Consider the following 22,690-nt stretch of genomic DNA (forward strand, 5'->3'; position numbering starts at 1 on the left):
AAATTTTCTTTGCTTGGATTGGGTTTGGCAAGGTGAAAACCTAAGGTTGGTTGGACTTAGGCTGAGCCTGCTCCCCTAGATCTCGAGTTGGCATAGGCCTCCCAACTAAACATGTCCAGTGCTCATCCCAAACTTATAGTAGGAACTATATATCTTAAGAGAAAGAGATCGTTTTCTCGTCGTGTAGTGCTTGCACTAGCACGAGGGCCAATAAGAGCGTGTACAAAAGCATCTAACTGAATGGGATTTCTTAGTTCATAGGAGATTTAGCGGTAATTTCACGGGTCCTATGTTTGGGCGCAGGAACCATGCGACTATTGTTCTTTTTCCCATATCTTAATTAATTACAAAGGACTGGGTTCTATGAATAGGCACATCCATATGGAATCTAGGCAGGTACATCTTGTTCTACCACATGAATTTTTTTTTTTCATAAAGTAAATCAACTTGTTCTACCACATGATACGATTAAGATTTAATCAGAAAAAAATAAAAACATGATAAAATTAAGATGAATGAATATGAAATATTCTGGACTGGTGGACTCTAATGGCCACTACTTACATATTAATTTTCAACAATTCAACCTAAACAAAGTTGGTCACTTGGCAAAATAAAGTATTTCAAAATTTTCACTATAAAGATTGTGTGCGGAGTCCCATATTTAGTTCAAATGCGTTTCAAATGCTTTTTTACTTTTTTGTTGTCGTTTTCCAAATCGAATTGCCAAAAAAACAATAAAACAAAACAGTCAAAAGCTTTAGAGGCATTTGCCCTTTTTTTAGTGAAAAATATATATTTTTTTTAAAACTAAATTTTGTATTTCTGAAAATTAATTTAATATTATAAAATTTTATGGCCCATAAATTAAACTCTAATATATAATTAATAAAACATGATTTAGTTCCACAATTTATGTGTATATTGTCGTTTTTTTTGTCTAGTATTTTTAAAACTTAATTGCTTAAAATTTGTACTGTCCATTTTTTCGTTTTTTTCCCCCTTTTTTAGATCTCAAAATGTTTGACTGTATTTTTACCACCGTATTCTAATTCTGAATCGTTTTAAACCCATCATACCGAACAATTTTTTTTGTTGTTCCCATTTAATTTAACTAACTATGGCGAAGGATATAGACACATGGAACGGGAGAACTAATGACTAATGATTATATATGAATCTAAAATTTGACATGTAGCGAATCCAAACCATTCCCCATGACATCCCAACAGTCAGAATGGCTCCACCAACCTTTAACATGGCAAAAGTAGGCATGCTTATCCATATATTTCATATGGGTGAACCCGTACATAAAAACCTTTTGCATAACTGAAATTTCCATATGACAAAATAATTAAAAAAGAAAAAAGAAAAAAAAGTAGGCAATAGTTTCTATTGCAAGGACCTCATCAAAAGGCTAACCTTCCTACATGGTCCACTTTATCGTGTCACATGAAAGGCAATGTGGTACTTTCAATTGTTACCACATTGAATTGAAACTTGATATGTGAGTAAGAGACCTTGAAACCTAACTATCAACAAAATTTAAGGCAAATCCAACCTACTATGGTGCAAATATTAGGGCACGGGTTGGCCGATTGAAGTGGCATGTGAAAAGATGGTGTGTTTATCACTGTTAAACAGGTACCTCTACAACGCCTTTAGCATATGTTTGGTCAGGGGTTGAAGTAAAATAGCCAAAAGGCAAACAGAATTAGTAAAACCATTTTTCGCTTTTACTTCTAAAAGTGAATACTTCAACTGCCTCATAAAGATAAGGGAAAAGATTCTCTAACTACATAGGAAGGGTTCGCTGACAGTCTTTTTTTTTTTCTCAATGTCTCCTCCTCACATAAAATGACTTAGCTTCCCTCTAGTATAGGATACCATTTTGTTGCACGTCATTGGTGCACTCCCTCATGCAGTTAAAAATAACTATTTTTGTCCCCACTATTTCCCTTTTACTTTGCCGGTGGTTTTATTTTATTTTCTTACAATTAAGGGGCTCATATCTATCATGTTGTAGCTTAATTGGTATAAATTTCATGATTTATTATCCACTAAAACATTATTCATATTTCAATCCAAAAACATTTCATTACATAAGTAAAAGAAAGGGAAAAAAAAAAACAATTTTACAAAATTAAAATTTTTTATAAGTAAAAAATAAAAAATAAAAATCAAATGAATGATAAATTGACCGTGAAATGGTTTGACATGTTATCTATTTACCTAACAGTCAAAATGACCACATCTTCTCATTCGGTTCGAATTCAATAGCTTGGATCACCTACCCGTGTGTGTAAAATATATATATTTTTTTGTTTTCATAAATACCCCTTCATGCACTCTTAAAGACAAAGTAGATGGGATACATGTCATCACCTAACTATATGTGAGGTGTACACGTATGGGTAGGTGATCCCCTTTTGAATTGAATCCACTATATATTACCATAAATTAATATTCCAAGTTTAAGGGAGTAAATGGTGAACCTATGTTATTACAACATTTATTCTTTCATGTTTGGGTTAAAAACATGGTCATATCGCTATCATTCTATTGTCTCTCTCTCAAAGTTTTGAGTTTGGAGACAACAATCTTAATATAATTAGTCCTTGGTTTTGTAGGGTACCCTATTGGCTCTCTCTTCCACTCGATCCAAATCCCATTATCCACCCTCACGTGTTCACGTATTCAAGAACACAACAACCCCCTTCTTCAAAACCTACTACTCGTGGTTGTGTCGCCATAAATGCATGCATGTGACTTCAACTTTTCAAGCTTATATTTAAACAAGAGGCCATGATTCACATTACGTTTGCCACTCTCCTTTCACACACTTGGATCGTAGTATTCAGTTGGTACCATGTTATAAAAAAGTCAAATGTTCTCTATATGCAGGGTGTAGGCTGCGCTCAGACACATGAAGGTGGATGAAATGATCATCTTATTTCCTTGAATAGTAGACCTATGTATCTGGGCACAAGTTGTGTTACGGCACAGAGAACATCAGTCCTATAAAAATTTGTGGGGTTTTTTTTTTTGATAAACAAAACTTGTGGTGTTCATGTATCATATATTCATATTTCACATCAAATTTTCTATTATAATGAGGAAAGAGAGAGGAATTGAAGAAAATAAAATTAAAACATATCGAGCAAAATCAAAATCCACCAACTGATTATGTTATGGGGAGGGGAGGAGAGAGATAGAAACAGGAGTCTATGGGCATAACGTACGATCCCGGATAGAAAACATTGTTCTTCTATATTATGGGTTTTTTTTTTACCAGGTTTTCCTTCAGTCACGTTGAATGGAAATCCATTAACCTCGGGCTTTTTGATGGGCAATTGGGGATGAGACAGTATCAGGTGGTATTTTGGGAACATACTAAAACCTTATATGGGTTTTGTGAACCCTATGATGGTGACTAAATTTTCATGGCACGGTGAAAGAAAACTTCGTTCATTTTCTATTGTCTTATTAAACATAATTATGGGAAAAAAAATTTGGGAAAAATATCTCTATTTGGTGGTGTTTCCCACGCCCTCTCACAGGACACCGTTCGTGAGATAAAGCCTTTGTGAGAGAAAATTGCACTCTAACATCGAGAGAAAGTTTTTCTCCCTTTTTAAATTCTTTTTTGTTGGAAAAATGAGTAGTTATGAATAAAATTACAAACACACATAATTGTATCCAAAATGAGATTAGGGAAGAAGTTACAGAATGAAGAGAAGCCTAACCTACTGTTAGTCCCAGGACCAGTGTGTGGATCAAAACCAAAACAAACCAAAATACTGAGAATGATTGATTTGAATAAACTCTGGACATTCCATGTGAGATGACGAGGGTTACTCTTTAATGCGGGAGGCGTTCTGACTTTCATTCCCAACAAAACCTTCTCTTTACATGTTTTTTGTCATTGTCATATATTCAAGAATTAAAATCCTCTGTAGTATCGGCGGGGCGGCGGTCCACATCCGGTGGCACAGCAAAGGCCATGGGTACCATGTGTGCCTTAAGACATGCATTGTTGGAAAACTAGGTTTTGACTTGGGTGAATCGTCCGTAAAAATAATAATAATAATAATAAATAATAAAGAAAAATTAATGCCAATGTGATCTGAATTTTCCCAAGTCACGTTATTTTTATCTGAGTCAATCATACCTAAACTCATAGAATTTGGTCATTTTCCTCCCCTTAATTTCTTGTCCTTAGACAGTAGTTATTGTTTATAATCACATGTAAGTGATGTAACCCTTGTCTTACCCTCAACTGAACAACTAAACTTGTTTTACAAAAAAAAAAAAAAATGAACTAAAATTGTTTGCCAAAAAAAAAACTGAGCGACCAAAATTCATAAATTGATGCATTTTATATACTTTTTATTTTAATGTGATATGTATATTTATTGTATTTTAAAAATAGAAAAATGTGACTCACCTTGACCGGATTTAATTCGCTCGAGTCACCAAGTTTTCCAACAGTGATTCAGTGTCATAACAGTAAACATTTTTTGTTAGGATGATTCTTCATGTAACACTAGAAGGTGAAGTTTCCTAAAATCACAAGGCAAATCTAAAACGTCTATTTTTTATATTTTTTTAATCTAAATCGTCTATTCATACTCAAAATTGGGAGAGTGTGTACTGAACTACTGGTACACATGCATGGACATACATGGGTGAGTGCCAATACAAAAAGGGGTATTTGATTGAATTAGGCTTTCAAATTTGACAAATGGCTAATCTAGACCATGTCATCTCTATCAAATGGTCGGAATAGACATATCAACTATCCACATGATAGAATAGATGCTTTGTAACATTTGGAAAAATAATAGACCTTGGTGATAATAATAATAATGGAAAATATCATTCCCCTCCCCTCTAAGTATCCATAATATTAATCTGCTACACAAGTTTTAAATAATGATAATGCCCTCTCCTACTTTTGAAAGATTCTATCAACCGTACCTAAGTGGCTAACGGTGTTAAAATAGCATTTCAAAAGATGATATTACCCTTTAATTGGCTAACCTCATATTTTTTATTTTATTTTTTTCTTTTTCCACCAAATCATCTCCTTCTCCTTCATCTCTCATCTTCTCCATTTTCTAATGTGAAAGCCCAGCTCAAACCTCCAAACTCCATGGCTGCCACCAGCCGAACCCTCTGCTTCCCCTCTGCTTCTTTTCTTTTTCTTCTTCTTTAATACCCTAAACCTATAAAACCTTCTCTATGGATTAACTAGGTAATTCCAAACCCTATTGATTCCAGGCCTTAGAGATTCCAGCACCAAACCATTATTTGAGAGATAAATTCCTGGAATTAGATTTGGCGGTAGGCTTAGAACCAGATCTGAAGTTTTCAGCTCTGAGCAACAATAATCTTCGCAGTTGCCCATTCAATGAGCCAATCAAATGGTCAATTGAAAGATAAAAGCATATCCCAGACCAGAGCGCAATGGCAAAGCATTTTGCCAGACAAGTGAAAGACCAGCCAACTGTCTTGAAACCCTTGCAGGACTCTCCTTCGACCATAGAAAATCACTGCATCAGATTTCACCTGTGTGTCATGGGGTGGGAGAGACTTTTTAAATGTCGGAACGATGTGCTCAGCTTTCTTGAACTAGGTTGGCTTGGGCGATGAAATCTTCAAGTCGAGTTCTTCCATGGCGTGGAAGGAGAAGGTCTTGCGTGACGTTGGTTTGGAATTGGAGGAGAGATCGGTTTAGGTGATGGATGTTTTTTTTATTGGAGTTAGGATAACTTTGTTGTCAACAGTGGGTTTGAGGTCTTCCAAAGCTTTGTTACTTTGAACCGATTCTTTTTCCTATATAAGTATGGTCAAATATTTTAGAGATCTCAGAAATAACAAGAGCGGTGAACAGTGATAAATCAGAATCGTAGCTTCTCAAAGCATTATCAAGCAAGGCTGAGATTTCAACAACAGAATCCCCTGGTTCTCTTGATGATTTTCAGGCCAGAAAATAATATTTTAATAGAACTGAAAATGGTGCAATGTGTTGGTTGCAGGAAAAACTCAGAAACAGGGAATATAGTTCTGTATTTTCAGATTTGAAAAAATTGAAATCAATCTTAAAATTTCAGAGAGATCATTAATGGAATATTTAGTATCATATCTGGAAAGAAACATAACTAAACTGAAGAAGATAAATAGTTCAAGCAAACTGAAGTGTGACCTAAAAAACAGAGGTTTCAACCAACAATAAGATAAACCCTTTTCATTCAATTTACAAACCATTATAGAGAATTAAAAAAAAAAAAAAAAAACTCCTAATCTTATAAGACCACCACCTTCTCCATATGAAACGAAAACCTAAGCCCTCATCTTAATCTCCAATCTTCTTCAACCTTGTAGAAATTCATATCTCCTCCTTCGATCCTCTTTTTTTTTTTTTTTTTTTTTTTTTAATTTCCTATACACTACAACCCAGTCCCAAATTGAATCCTCCAAGCCCTCATCTTCATCTCCAATCTTCTTCGACCAGTAGAAATTCATATCTCCTCCTTCGATCCTCTTTTTTTTTTTTTTTTAAATTTCCTATACACTACAACCCAGTCCCAAATTGAATCCTCTGTTGGTACCAAGATTGGTAGCTCAATTGGTGAATCAGATTCAAGGATCGATTTGGCTCTCAGCAATGACATCGTTCCCAATCACCTATAAACGCCGCCTCAGCCATCACCCTAAACCTGTAATCGCAGCCAAGCTCCTCTGTGTCGTCACGTTCAGCAGCAGATTCGTTCTGGCATTGTTATGTGCAATAGTCCCACATTGGTCCCATAAGAGATTGGATGTGGGCATCTATGATATTGGGTTCCCTCCCCTTGTAGACCGATTTATGAGGGTGAGTTCTTCCAATCGTATCAATTGGCGCTTTCATTGACCCGTCCTTTGTGGTTGGCTACTTGGGAGGGACGACCTGGTGCCAGAGTGCGAGCCGCTAGGAAAGGGCTACCTGTCACCAGGAAAGGGTCGTGGAGCAGAGTGGACCCACCTAGAAAGGGATCGGTCCCATAAGAGATTGGATGTGGGCATATATTGGCTGTAAGGGAAGGAGAGATTTGATATATTTCTTATGCTCTTTACAATGATCCTCTTACTATATAAAGCCCTATCTAATGAAATTACCCATCTACCCTTATCTACTAATTACCCAAGGTTCAATTGCATACAACCAACACACCACAAGCATGCTTCCCTAACACCAAATAAACCATTACAAAGAAGAGCCATTCAAAATAAGTCGGATTGACACCAAGAAGTCGCGCCATCTTCAACCAATCCATGAAAGAACGCCATGCATGGGTCCAGACCGATTCAGCCTTGCCCCATCGGCTGATAAAACTAATTCAAGGCTCGAGGGCTGAAAACCCCAACAACTATCAATGCTGGCTTAGACGCGCAATGACGGACAGGTGGCAAGACAACCCCACCGCCCCCTATGTGCCTCTCATCAAGGTGTGCCACAAAAATATCAATTGGATTTTTTGAAGTGAGAGGAACGGTCTTACAAGTTTTGTCTTCTTCTTTTTCTCTCTCTCTCTCTTTTTTTTTTCATCTCCTTGCATAAAAATCTTGAGATGCACACGTTTGAGAACATGAAAAGCAAGGAATCCATGGCACATCATATTCTTCGTTTGGGCGTCCTTCTTTCTGCACGATTGAAGAGGCCAGACCGCACGCAGAGATTCAGCATTGCTACCAGGATCGATGTTGCTTCTGTGCTCTTGATCGCTCACTGTGAATGGCGTCCGAGAAGATTCAACTGAATCTGTTGCAATGATATCTGCTAGCATTTCATCAAACAGTTTCCGTGCATCATTCATTGCACCAGTTGACGCATCATTCTGAAGAATGTAGAATGAGATCCACCACTGGGGGCCTAGCACTACAGTCCATGTGATGTTCAGATTCGTTTTGTCGGAGAAGATGAATTCCCATAGCAAAGACGACAAAATGGAATCCATGGCGTCTATATTGTTCGGACCCTCTTTAGTCCAACAGCTGAGACGACGACAGCTGGATATGCACAGAGGTGATGGCGGCCGAGGGTTCCAGTCCTCCCCTCCCCAAGTCACGAGCATATGGTGGCGGTTCAGCGCCTGGACTACATCCACTACGATCACAGGGGAAGAAGTTGGGGAAAAAACAGATCGAAAGTCATCAATGGGAACAGAGAAGGAAGGGGAAATAGAGGCGATGGAACACCAACTGGTCCCTGTTGTTCCGCGATCGATCACCAGTGTGATCGTTGCGCTTGATCGTTGACAAATGCTTGTCACCTCCACCGTCACGCCGACTTCCATTTTTCCTCTATCGAACACCAAACTGGCCTTAATCGACGGATTGATGACCGAATCGTGCAACGGGAAATGTGGAGAAGATGGTGATGGTTGAGGTCTCCAGCTCTCCTCTCTCCCTGTCGCACAAAACTCCTGAAGAAAAAGACGAACAAGGTTTTTGTAGCCGCTGAGTCGAAATGGAGTGGAGTGCGGTGGTGTTTCTAGCTTGGAATAAATCAAAGTCTCCACAAGATCGAACTGCTGCAGAACTCTAATGGGATTCTTCAACAACACGACATCGTATCCTACAGAAATGGCAAAATCAGGGACTACTCCGGCTATCACCGGCAAAGGAATCACTAGATCTGGCTGCTCATCGACCTTCTGTTGGAGCCTCGAAGGCGCTGATGCAACAATCTCTGAAGCCACTATCTCTGATGCAATTGGATTCGCTGCACTGGAATCGGCTTCTTGCTCCACAGATTCAGGGTCTGCCATGGCATCGGAATTTTCTTCATCGAATGATTCCCGTACCAGACATTGAAGTTTCTTTGATTGCTCATGGATCGCCGCAAAACTAAGCCGCAGATCTGCTATGTTGTTTTGCATCTTGAAGCAGTTCTTCTTGCAATCAAGCAACAAGGCCAGAATGTCCTTCAATTCTTGAGCATGGGTGAACGATGGGATGAGGCGGAGTCCGTCGGCCATGGTTGGTTGCCGATTGCTCTCAATGAAAGCACCAATGATACGAACACGTATCGGTCTGCAATGGAATTGGCTATAAGGGAAAGGATAAATGCCAGTTCGAGGGGGCAGCCTCCTAGAATGGGGGATTGAAGAAGAAGAAGAAGATAGATAGGAAAGAGAGATTTGATATATTTCTTATGCTCTTTACAACGATCCTCTTACTATATAAAGCCCTATCTAATGAAATTACCCATCTACCCTTATCTACTAATTACCCATCTACCCATGATCATAACAGCTGTCCTGAAATTTCCTGTAATTTTTCAGGTAAATCTGGGACAGTCTTCGGCCGGCGAATCTCAGATTCAATCACATGGGTTCGTCGAAGAGAATCCGAACGAAGAAGTTCTTCTTCGTTTCAATTAGTTATTTTATTATTAGGGAGGGTAATCTTGGAATATCACACTATATAAGGGTATTTTTGGGTTTAAATGAATATATTAATGTTGATATCATCACTTAACAGCATTTTTTAACAGAATGGGCACGGTTGATAGAATCTTTCAAAAGTAGGGGAGGGTATTATTATTATTCAAAACTTGGGTACCGGATTGATATTATGGATACTTAGAGGGGAGGGGGATGATATTTTCCCTAATAATAATAATAAGGGAAAAAGATTCCTACTTGGTGGCGCCCTCTCACTGGGCACCATGATATGATGCCTTGCTCTTTGGGTGGATACAGACCTTTATCTGCTCCATTTTCCCAAGTTCCTCCAATAGAGGGGGCAGAAATGATCACCCTACCCCTGCCTGAACACACTGTTCGGGTGGGGTCCACTCCTCTCTATTAGAGGAACTTGGGGAAATGGAGCAGATAAAAATACAGGTGGATACCCAGGCATAAGGTTGTAAGTTTGGCTGGCCTGCCTTGTGCCCAGATAGGGCCTGGATTATTCAATCTTGAAGGCTGGTTAGGGTTGAAATTTTCAGGCCCTCGAGTCAGGGTTGAGGCCTCAGGCTAAGTCCAGCCCAGCCTGACCTTGTGCTAGGTTATATTTTACAATGTATTGATTATATTTTGTAATTTTTGTTTAGTATTTAATTATCTATTGGTTTACCCCCAAAAAAACAAAGGCTAATTTTCTACTGAATAAAAGTATTTAAAATTTTGAGATTGGGCTAAGTTTTTTAACCTAAAGAAAAGTTTAATAGTCAATCGAGTATGAAATAAACCAATATCCAATCACATGAGACTGGTCAATCAGGGTTAACCAGGTCCTAGCAAAAATCAAGGTCAATCAGGCCCAACCCGATCGATCAGGGTTAATCACGGCCTAGGTTGAGATATCTCAGCCTGACCCTAGGGCCGGATTGGGCTTGGATTGAGCTAAGAGTACTCAAGGTTGGACTAGGGTTTTAAAAATTCCGGCCCAACCTGGCCCTGTTTCACCCCTACCTAGGCATTCTCCCCCATTGGCTCAGATGTAGGATAAAGACTATGCGACCAAGTAGCGATCTCAAGCCTTAATAATAATTCACGTTTTTTTTTGGTCTTCTTATTACCCATAACCGTAAAATAACCCCGACATCAATAAAGGGGAGAGCAAATCCCAAACCAACGGGTGAGATTGGCACCCGAATACAACAATAACAACAACAAACTCAGCCTTATCCTAACTTAATGGTGAGATTGGTACCCGAATATGCACTGAAATCTGAATCACAAAAATTGATACCAAAGATCAGAATCCTCCACAAGCCTTGAGGTTTGCTGAATTGACAAATTAGTTAAAGAAAAAAAGTTTCCTGCATGGGACGCAGGGGCCATGCCCATGCACAGTGGGTGACAAAATGACCATCATGCCCCCATATATAATGGAAATCCCACGCCCATTGTGCTGCCACGTTCGATGTGGCCCCTGCGTCCCACGCAGAGAACGTACGGCTTCCCTTAGTCAAAATAGAAGAGGTAGATGGCCCATAAGGCCCATCTCCAATATCTCTTTTTTTTTTTTTTTTTTGGGGAAGAAATATCTCAAATTAATTGAACAAAAACACTCTCTCTCTCTCTCTTTCTTGGTCGTTTCTCATCGTGTTGTGTCTCTCTTCCTTTCCTTTATCTTAATTAAAAATAATGAGATCTGAATGAAGCAGGTGGGCCTGGAATAGAGGGTCTTGACACAGGGCTTAAGCACACCTTCAATTATTGAAAATAGATTTAGAAACCACCCCCGACAGGCCCACACGGCATGGGGAGAATGATCGGAGAGCACACCAAACCTTTCTTGTGTGTCTCTCTGTCTCTTTGGTTGACATGTCTCTTTCCTTGAAACCCGGGTTCGGTTCGACCTATGACAACCCGGCGACCCGCTAACTTTCCTTATAGACTTAATCTTACCCGCTTGCCTGGTGTCGGTCGACTCGGGCCGCTTCTGGAGTCTCTCTCTCTCTCTCTCTCTCTCTAGCGTTGCTCTTTTTGGGCTTTTCTATGATAAGGATCATTGTTCTTGGCCAATGATCAGTCGACATCTTTCTGCATGCGTGTCATGACGCGTGCAACATGGCACTTCCTGGCTGTGTCCCGCTACTATGTTTCACGAAAAATAGAAAGGCAGATTGTGTCGCCATGTGACCAGTAAAATGATGATAATCCCGGGTATGGTTTGAGGAATCGGTATCGGATGTATCGATTTGTATTACTATCAATGAAGATTGATATTGATTCCTAACTGATCCTGTATTGGTGGATTGATACGGATAAGAATAATAAATTTTTAATAAAAACACAGCCGATTCAGACCCATTTTTTATGTTGAAAATACTCCTCCATCACTTTACATGCGATCATAATTAAAAAATTGACTGGATTTAAACTGGAACCAGTAGATCTAGAACCGGACCAATAAAATATTAAGTGGATCGATTCTAATTATTAATGAATCTATTCTGATCGATTAATGACTCAGGTCCAAAATTGACACCCTTGATTACCCTTAGATAAGCATCTAAAAAGGGTGAGTTATTTGTAAAGGATTCTGATCCAAACAAAAGCTATAGAATTAAAAACCTAAGAACAAAGTGTACACACAGATTTAACTGGTTGGTGGCCCTTTGTTTTTGAGCAAGGAAAAGTTCTAAATTGAAAAGTGCTTGATTGAAGTCCTAAGAGAGGAAGGCCCTTGATTTCTGGACGTAAGGACAGTTATCCACATGCACCTGCCAATGAGATTAAGCAGAGATTGAGGTGGGCCCTCCCTTATTTTATTAAGCCCAAGAGGCCCACATGCTACAACCTCCCCACCCCCCCCCCCCACTCTCACGAAAGCCTATAAAGACCCATGGCCCCCAATGAAGAGGTTTAGGGGAATTAGGTCAACTGGATTCTCAGTATCCTGAGGGGCCCATCATCCTAACTAGGCCCACCCTCGTGGCATGTTTCCCTTGGTCTTTATCAAACAAAGCTCCCATTGATGAGTGAATTCCTAGTCTTGTGCCCCTTGTGTCCCCTCAACACATGGTTTCGACATGCACTGTTCAGCCTCTGGTTGTGAGAAGACAAAGATTTCAGTCTTACCCTCTTTACCTTCTATTTTCATTCTTACACCAATATACTTTAAGGTTAAAAATTGCTGTTTTTACCATCTTAGAATGTATTATTGACCTAAAATATATTTTAAGAATCATATCAAACACTGTCTTAATCTATCTTTATTACAGTTCCTTATTACAAACACCCTACCATGAACTGAGTTTGAAAAATCGATTAGTTGATATTGTTGCACAACAGTTTGGTTAGAACCCAAACAAAGTAAACATGTTGTTTATATCATCTTTTGATCATGAGTCGATCTTTAGGAGAAAGTTTTCTTCCACCCGTAGAGGACGGTTCACTGCCCATCCTAGGGTTCACATACCCATCAAGGGTGTACCTAGTGCACGAAGGTCCCACTACTGTGGGGCCTAGGGAGGATCATAATATACACAACCTTGTCCCTGCTTTCACAGAGAAACTGTTTCTAGACTCGAACCCGTAATGAAGCAATCTTTACGGATGCACCTCAAGGGTTCATAAACCCATCATATGGTTTAGATATGTTCCAAAAATATCCTCTTGATGCCTTCTTCACCGTGGATGGAGGGAAACTCGATCCTAATATTTATTACAATCTGAGTTCTTCAATAATATTTCAAAAATCACCTAAAAGAAGTCAAACCTTGATCAAATAATTTGGATGATTGAAAGAAGAACAGTCCAATATATCGAGTTATATTTATCATGTGGCATGTCTAGATCTCCCAACATCCATTTATCAAAAATGGATTGAAGTGTTGGGCTTAGCTCGATTATTGGTAGGTCATCTTTAGTGTTTGATTGTAGCCTGACAGGCAACACTAATCGACCGTTTATAGTCCGATTAGCTTGTTTATGACCCATTTAAAGACTGATTAACCCAATAAGTCTGATTATCTGATGTTTATGAGACCAATTATGGATTGATAATTGACCAACGAAATAGAAATGTGTTCATATTCAGCCTATGAGGCTTTATTAATTAATGTTTGGTAATGATGTGATGCCTTAAATTAGTGGGGACTCTTGGACCCCTCCCTTAGCCTTAAGAGGGTATGTGTTGGTATTTTCAACCTTGAGGGTGGGTTAGAATTGGATTTTTCAAGCTCGAGGGTTGAGGCCTCAGATTAACCCCAACTTGCCCTAGCTCGGTCCTGTTTTAGGATTAGATGTTCTACTTATGAATTATTGTGTTCTTAAGCATGTATTGAGTATGTTTGATATGAGACAAATGAATTTATGTATATCTATTTTCCAATGGTCGTATGAATTGACTTGAGATTTTGATAATTCTAACTATGAATTAGCATAATTCTTGGAAGTATTAGGGTCAATCAAAGCCAATTAAGATCAGCCTGGCCTTGAATTGTAAACTAAGGTCAAGGGCAATCTGGTCCAATTCAATTAGGACCAATTAGGGCTGAACCTGAGAGGGTGATGAATCCGACCGTATTGCAACCTTAGTGGGGACAGATTAAGCCCGGTCAATTGACACCTCTACAGTATACTCTCAAGTCTCAAGGGTCACTACTCACTACACCTGTATAAATGTGAATTGACTTCTCTGACTTGCCAAATGGCTAATAATGCCAAGGTGTGATCCTATGGAAGGTTTTATAGGTAATTAGCTTTTCTCTTGGCACGTGTGAAGGGGGTGGGGGAGGTCCGGCAACTCCGGCGAAACGGCAAGTGTGGCTCAGTTGAGTTGGGGACCGAGTTGACCCAATTGATTTCATTTTCATCCTTACACACTCCTGCAACTGCAAGCCTTCATTCGCTTAATTCACAATTAGCTATTGACTTAAATTATACTTTGGATTAAAGAAATATATTCACAACTTTCGAGGATAACTATTCCCAAATCTTCCAACACATGTACAAGGAATCTTACCTATTTGAATATATTCTCTTTCTTATTTTGCCACTGCATTTGGTGGAAGTGGAACATCAATAATGTATATAATTACCAATCAAAATTCAAAACAGAAATGAAATAAAACAAACACAAACATTGTTTGTGCAAGTTTAATATAGGATCGAGTTTTCCTTATATCTTCGATCATTTCTTATTAGAGACAGATATTTATGACCATTGATGCATGGTTGAACGGTTCCTTATAGTAAAAGAAAACTTTCTTCATATACAATAATCTAAAATGCACATGTTCTCCTTAATATTTATATTTTTCTTCTTAAGGATTTAAAAATACATGAAATTAATCCAGTCAAGTTCAAGTGATTCTATTTCTTTCTTGAATCTGAATTTTTTTTAAACACATTTCTTGTAAGTATTCTTTTTTTAAATGGAATAAGGAATAATTCACTATTTTCTCCAACAATGTTGGGTACAAAATTGGGGTGAGAACAAGAGAAAGGGTGTGGTGCAAGTGTGGGAATAAATATGTACGTCTCACCAATGGTTGTCTTGATTGATATGTAGTAACGACTTCATGTAAACTCGTTCCTTGATTGATGTACAGTTGTCTTGAAAAAGATATTATTCATATGTGATTCACATATTTAAAGTAGAAGAGAGACAATGTTAATAAAAAATTAAAAAAAACTATGGGAGGAAATTACACTCTCGCAACATAGGGAAGTTTTTCCTATTTAACATATAAGGCACTAAGTATGATGAATTTAATAACCAAACATGGAATGGTTTGGAGTTTGTGACATAATCATGGGGGGTTAATGATGGCAAGTTTTAATTTAAGTTTGTAAAATTTGAGATCAGATCAGCTCCCATGAGTAAAGAGTAACAATTCTTCATATAGGCAAGTTGATGGCATGGCATTTGTGGAAGCAAAATGACACGTCGTCATGAATCCATACATAAAGACTTCATGTATAGGGAGTTGATCCAGACGTATAAAATTTTGTTTTCCTTTCTTTTAATTTCCCTTGCAACCAAACGGACTCTATAAGATTCATTTTTTTTTTCTCAATGCAACATAAATCATATCTTATACAATTAATACTCCCATGGGACAATAATAAATTTGGACTTGTACCCAATCGCAGATTTAGATTTGGAGAAAGTTTTCTTATACCCGTAGTGTAGGAAAACTATAGATAAAGTTGATAATAACCTCCCTTATTGCACGATATCATCTCCCGCCCATCCAAAAGCCACAACCAAGGAATTCTTCCCCTTCATCATGGCTTAAGGAAAACTCAATCCTTTAGATTTTAATTTGGGCGTCTGCATCCATCTGATAAAATGACCGCCTCACCCTCGTTAAATGAAAAGACCCACCTTGTTGGATGCTCCCACCCTAGTCCAGGAGCCACACACCATGGCAGTGATCCCCTTCTCTTTATATGTTTACTTCAAGGGTAAACTGTAATTTTTTTTCGGTAAATACAATTGTATGTTTGTAACATGTCGGGTTGAATTGTTAACCTTAAGCAGTAATAAATCAAAATTTAAATTACATTTTAAGAAGGGTGATTCTCATTTAAAAAAACACAAAGTGATTATTGTCGTTAAAGAAATCTGGATCTGTGTAGGTGAATTAACAGAAATACCCTCCCACGACAACCAGCCGAAAGTCTTGCACGGAGAGAGGTGTCATGGATTTAGACGTGGAGAGAGAAAACCATGTGAATTGGGCAGCTTTTGTCTTTCTCAAAAAGAAAAATCCAACCAAAGGAAATCTTCGTTTGGGTGCAAACCAAACAGAAGGAAATAAAAACTGAAGAAAGCTCGCTCTACTCGAGAAATCCTAGTGTGTCGTTCCGAATTTAATATTAATTGGTGCGTTATAGACTTATAGTCGGTTATTACCGAAACCAGTGGCATTGTTGTGATTTTTTAAAACTCTGGGGAAACTCTTGGAAACTGACATGGATAAAAGCCTATGCACAGAGCCCCCTCCTACTTCGAAGCATCATACCCCGCGGTGTTTGGTTGTTTTTTCCTCTTCTCGTGCTCTGAAGTCTGAATCTGTAATGGAAATGCTCGCCATGAAGCTTCTGTCGGTGCTACTGTTTGCTACTTGCTACGTCTCCTTAGCCTTCACCGATGGTAAGTTAGCTCTTACTATTTTCCCTTATTACTTTCGTTTTCTTCCAGCTTCGTTCGAGTAGTAGGAACTGTGATGGAGTTTCTCCTTTCTTCTTTCTCATTTTCTTTAGATCTATGGTTGGTGAATGCATTATAAACTGCCGGAAACTCAGTATATCTTTAACTTTCCGATTTGTCGAGGATTCTTATTTCCGTCGTTCTTTGTTCGGTTAGGTATAATACAGGGATTGTGCTTAGTTTTGAACCAGTCATCCACCGTCAAAGTAGGATCCATTAGTTACTTAATCATGAGATCCGAGGGTTACCAGCTTGTCCACGTGTAAACGTTCGATTTCTCGAATCTGTCTTGTATCTCTTCCTGGTGAAAAAGGTGTTTCAAAAATTTTGAATCTGACTCCTAAATTCCATTATTCCCGTCCATTCAAATGACTTAATTACCCTTACTGCAATGTAAAAGACCTTGCACGTTGAGGGGAGTTTTTTGGTCATTTAGAGAAAAATATAATATTATATAAAAACTGAGGGAGTAAAGCTACCCTACGCTGGTACAGAGTTTGTGTCCTTTGTGACAGACATAGAGAGGTGGATGACTCTTGCACCCTTGAGTTTCACTTGGCCAGATGGAATTTCTGGTAATCAATTTGAATTTTGTGAAGGGTAAATGTGTCATTAAAGCATTTAATATTGCTTGCGTGTATCCGTTCTCATTTACTTTTCATGTGCTCGGTTGTTTGGGGAGCAGTAAAAGAGATTCGAAAAGAGGCAATCTTGTCTCATTCTGACTTTCTCGTAGGATTAAGGTAAATAATAAAATATGCTCACCATCGATCATCCACTTAACCCTAATTGACAAGCTTTGTACCATCATTGCGTGGTCCATAATACCTAGGGAGGCGTACTTTGTTATCCACATGTCTCTGCCATCTACTTCGCACAAAATTATCTCTGCCTGGTTGAGTGAATTGTCCTTAATGCCCCCATGTATTCTTATTTTCCGAATTTTTCCAATGGTCCTTAATAATTATATCTTTTTCATTTGAACCCCCTGTTATGCAGGATTATTACCAAACGGAGACTTCGAGAAAGGGCCAAATTCTTCGCAGCAGAAGGGGACGGTGGTGACTGACCGACACGGGATTCCAAACTGGGAGTTATCGGGTTACGTGGAATATATTAAGTCGGGCCAGAAGCAGGGAGACATGCTTCTGGTGGTACCGGAGGGAGCCCATGCGGTGAGGTTAGGGAATGAAGCGTCAATTAAACAGAAGGTGAAGGTGACCAATGGGATGTATTACTCCATCACTTTCAGTGCAGCTCGTACGTGCGCCCAAGAGGAACAGCTCAACGTGTCTGTAGCACCGGACTCCGGTGTGCTACCTATGCAAACTCTGTACAGCAGCAGCGGATGGGATTCCTATGCATGGGCGTTCCAGGCCGATTATCCAGAGGTTGAGATTCTTATCCATAACCCAGGAGTGGAGGACGACGCTGCCTGTGGACCCCTCATCGATGCCATTGCCATGCGGACCTTGTATCCTCCTAGGGCCACCAACAGTAAGTATTAATTAAGCTTTTGTGTTGAATACTTCAACATGGTATCATAAGATCAAAATTTCAATCCGTATTGGTTTATAAATCCTAGTCCAATTTTGAGTCCCCTTAGTTGGGGTCAGGCTCGACCCGATCCTGATTCAGGATCTGAAAAATTTAACCTTGACCCACCCTTAGGTTTGGGTCGGGCTGACCTTGATTGGCCCTAATCATGAGGAGGGAAAGAAATGCATGGGCTAGACTGGATCGAAGAGAAAATTATCAATTTTACGTAAAATAGCATTATAATAAAATGTATTATATTACTTATTATCTTCACATATAATATATTATAGGAAAAATAACTTAGACACCCCCAGTACTATGGCCATTTTGCGTACGATTACCAACGTTTGAAACAATTAGTTGATTAGTTGACACCCCTTGAAACCTGATGATGTTAGTCTACTGTTAGTGTTTAAATGGAAATATCCATTTTATCCTTATCACCTATGCAAAAGAAAATAGTGAGTAAATTACCAAATTACCCTTCTTCTATCCCTATCATCTATTTAAAGAAAATAGTGGATAAATTACCAAATTACCCTTCTACCCTGATCACCAAATCAAAAGAAAACAGTGGATAAATTACCAAATTACCCTTCTTATTGCAAACATCTTAGAATATCCTATCGCCGGCCATTAAAAAAAAACCCCAACTATTGTTTTCGTCACGACGACGGCAGAATCTTTCTCTCACTCTCTTCGCCAAACCCCAAAAGATTATGCAAAATTGCAAATCCAAAGAAACAGTAGAGAGATCGATTAACAGCAATAATCAATCTCTCTAAATCACCCCTGTTTTTATTTGGAAACAGTAGAAGATCTGTCTCCCAGACAAATTGACCATACAAAGCTCGCATTACGCTTCTCCAATCTCTTCTCTCTTGCTATGTCTTCAACTGCGAAGTGGTAGAGAAATTTCAACGAACATGTCATCTTCGAAAGGCTTCGCTGCTCATCGCTGCATAAGAGAGGAGGCAGAGAAGGTGTGAGTAGGTGGAGCCCAGGTCACCAAGAGCAACCCAACGGTTACCTCTTCAATAGAACCCCACTTCCACCTGGGCAGTCCAGGAAATGGGAGGACTGGGAGCTTCCTTACTATATCACTGGTTTCCCACCAGAACAGGAAGAGAATCAGAATTAGAAGGTTTAAACTAGGGCTTAAACCAGCCAGCCAAATAGACCTTTAACCTGGTTCGACTGGAGCTCTCTAGAGAAAGAATAAATTCTTTGAATATGGGCCTAATCAAAAGAATTCTTGCAGAGAAGTTGCAGCTTGAGATTGCAGCAGAGACAATCCTAAAACCAGTGAGAGCCGATATGAATCCCATCAGAAAATTCCAGATCTAATAGATCTATGTTCAACAGGCCTTCAAAGGTAGGTCGAGTGCTTCTTGAATGGGGCAGGAACAGCCCTCCAAATCTCAGTCCTATTGGCTGTATGATGGCTGAGATCTGGGTCTTCGAATATCCAACAGAAAATATGTGTGCACATGAAAAAAAAAACAAAAAAAGGAGGAAGAAGATGTCGCTGATTGTTTTCTGGGCAACAGGGCAGCGGTATCTCAAATTTATTTTTTTATTTTTTTATCTGAATTGGCCATGAAAGAGATTTATTAGGATTTGAATCTGAAATCGATTAAGGGTTTTGGGTTATTTTGATTTGAAATTTGTTTAAGAAAAAGGAATTTTTTTCTTAAATCTGTTAGGGTTTGAATATGAAATCGGGGGGTTGTAAGGAGGAGGAAGAGGGTAAAAGGGTCATTTCACTGTCCTTTAAGGGTAGTTTAGGCATTACAAAAAATTTAACCGATGACATCATCACTAAACTAACGGACTTGACTTACTTGAAAGAAATGGTATATTACAGGGGGTGTTTAAATAATTGTTTCAAACGTTGGGGAGACTAAACAAAATGACTATAGTACAGGGGGTGTCCAAGTAATTTTTTCTATATTATATAACAAAATATGGGTGATGTTTAAAATTTATAAAATATATATTATATCAATATATATTTTATAGTATAACTTAAAACAGTGTCGGATCAGGTTGGGTCGGGCCAGGCTCAGCCTGAGGGCTCAACCCTAGCCTGACCCGCCCTCGGGGCCAAATATCTCAGCCCAGGGCCCAGGCCTTGCTTGAGCTCAGGGCGGGTTTGGGTTGACAGGACCAAACTTGCACCCCTAGATGGAATTGCCTGATCCGTATTTGCATCAACCCCCGATCCCTGATCCAAGAGTGATTCGTATTAAAATAATAAATAAAAAGTTATTTTTAATGAAAATTAGGGGTAAATCTGTCTGATTTGGACCTTGTGTGTGTAGTTCAAGCTTTTGGGTTAGATTTTTTTGATAAAGAGCTTTTGGGTTAGATCCTTCAATAATGTTATGACATTTCAATTGACAAAATGGTGTGTTTGGTTTTTCTTATTAATATTACAGAGAATCTACTGAAGAATGGGGATTTTGAAGAAGGACCATACGTGATACCAAACACAACTTGGGGAGTCTTGGTCCCACCAAACATCGAAGACGACCACTCTCCACTGCCAGGGTGGATGGTGGAATCGCTTAAAGCCGTGAACTACATAGACTCACACCACTTCGCCGTGCCGCAAGGGAAGCGTGCGGTGGAGCTCGTGGCCGGAAAAGAGAGTGCCATCGCACAGGTGGCTCGAACCGTCCCAGGCAAAGTCTACTCCCTAACATTCGCAGTAGGAGACGCGAGCAACGCCTGCCAAGGGTCCATGATTGTGGAGGCTTACGCCGGAAGAGCCAGCCTTAAAGTGCCGTACGAATCACAGGGGAAAGGAGGTTCGAAGCGAGCGGTTCTAAGGTTCACGGCGGTGTCTACACGAACCCGGGTGGTGTTCTTCAGCACCTATTACACCATGAAGAGCGATGCATCACTTTGCGGACCTGTCATCGATGACGTGAAGCTGCTCAGCGTTCGCAGCCCTCGACGTAGCTGAGCAAAGTAAGATATGTAGAGTGCATGGTTACTAGTCCTATAATGTTCTTTTGAAGCAAGAGAGAGAGAGAGAGACAAAGTAGAGGGAGAGAGCGAGAGAGAGAGAGAGAGAGAAGAGGGCTTCTTACTCCTATAACTCTAAAGTCTGAACGTGTATGATGCATCATCATCTTCATGTCAGTTTTGAGTTGATATATTTAAATGGGTAAAGTGTATACTAATATGGAAAGTACTTAGCTGTGATGTTTATTTTTAATTTTAAGTGATTATGTAGCTTAATATGGAAGAATAAAGAAGGAAATTAAATAGAATTTGAAATTTAAGTGCGTTTTTTCTTTCTTTTTTTTTGGTATAATAGTGTTTGGCACATTGGTCATGCCTTCAAGTCAACTAGTACTAGCTGGACCACCAAGCTTTTGGGGTTTACTTCAAGCTTTCAATACCTGATCCGGGCCATTATTGAAATAGAGATTTGAATTTGCTTTACAGAGTTCATTAATGGCTGACATGTGTTATGTGTCAAATGGGGTCTACTTTAGTGAATGGGAGTTAGATTGGGCCAGTCTAGTATGGAATAGGTTAAAAGGTTTGATTTAACGCGTTTCATCAGCTCTGGAGTTTTTGGTATATCGATTAGGCATTTAACATTTGGTATCTGAGCTAGTTACCTTGTCACGGGCTCGAATAGAAAAAGAACTATCTAAGTAAAGGACTATCTTCTGACAGAGTAAGAATTGCCTAAAGTGAAAGTCACCAAGAACAACCACTACGGAAGCATAGTGGTCTATTATGTGCCTAATGAGAGCCACTTTAGTATGTATGAGCATTAGATTGGATTAGCATAATATAAGATAGGTTAAAGAGCTTGAATTATCGTATTCTATGAGCTCTGAAGCTTTTTGTGCATCGACAAAATACCTAACAACATGAGTTGCAATGTGGGATGTGATTGGATAAAAGTACAAAGTCACAAAAGCCATTTTACCAAAACAATGGGTTTCAGGAAATAAATAATTGTATAAATTGGTGGACACCTTCAGATTGCCAGGCCAGGTTGATCATATTAGCCATTTGTGCAAGTCAAATGAATTCTCTTTTGGTGAGAGAAACACATTAATAAAAAATTGTATTGGCATCACCCTTTCATTGAAAATGTGTTTTTATGGTCATACGGCTAATTTAATCTACTATTCAATGTGAGTGTCTGTTGGCAGTAGAGTGAACTGATTTGTTAATGCTGCTTCAATTTTGGTTCTATTTTCTCTCATTTTTCTAACCAAACAAGCTAATTGAAATATGAAATCTTGATCTTTTTTCTTTCTATCTTTATAATTCTCTCCATATGGAAATATCAAGCATGCTCTAGCTTATTCGATGAAACTTGAAAGCGGCTTCCCATTTTAAGTTGTCGGTGTCTCATCATGCAAAGCTTAGAAAAGAAGCAGCTAATTTTTACTGAGGAGAGGGGGAGAATAAGAACCACATCTGTTGGATCTTATGGCATCGGATGTGTAAA

General features: G+C 39.0%; 1 protein-coding gene across 2 annotated transcripts; it reads left to right on the forward strand.

The window, feature by feature from the left end:
* The first annotated feature begins 16,497 nt into the window (after window positions 1-16,497).
* Window positions 16,498-21,305, forward strand: LOC122652910. 2 transcript variants are annotated; one of them, XM_043846792.1, is made up of 4 exons: window positions 16,498-16,608; window positions 17,665-18,162; window positions 20,646-21,189; window positions 21,260-21,305. In XM_043846792.1, the coding sequence occupies exons 1-3, from the start codon at window positions 16,533-16,535 to the stop codon at window positions 21,173-21,175; spliced, it is 1,104 nt and encodes a 367-aa protein (XP_043702727.1). In that variant the 5' UTR covers window positions 16,498-16,532; the 3' UTR covers window positions 21,176-21,189; window positions 21,260-21,305. The 2 variants fall into 2 exon arrangements, with proteins under 2 accessions (XP_043702727.1, XP_043702726.1); XM_043846791.1 differs by lacking the exon at window positions 21,260-21,305 and having other exon boundaries at window positions 20,646-21,195.
* The last annotated feature ends 1,385 nt before the right edge of the window (window positions 21,306-22,690 follow it).

The sequence above is a fragment of the Telopea speciosissima genome, chromosome 2 (genome assembly GCF_018873765.1).
Source record: "Telopea speciosissima isolate NSW1024214 ecotype Mountain lineage chromosome 2, Tspe_v1, whole genome shotgun sequence".
NCBI lineage: Eukaryota > Viridiplantae > Streptophyta > Magnoliopsida > Proteales > Proteaceae > Telopea > Telopea speciosissima.

Coding starts and splice junctions, on each gene's coding strand:
- LOC122652910 (XM_043846792.1), top strand. CDS start 16,533: ATGGAAATGCTCGCCATGAAGCTTCTGTCGGTGCTACTGTTTGCTACT. Junction 16,609..17,664: donor CTCCTTAGCCTTCACCGATG/GTAAGTTAGCTC, acceptor CCTGTTATGCAG/GATTATTACCAAACGGAGAC. Junction 18,163..20,645: donor TCCTCCTAGGGCCACCAACA/GTAAGTATTAAT, acceptor TTAATATTACAG/AGAATCTACTGAAGAATGGG.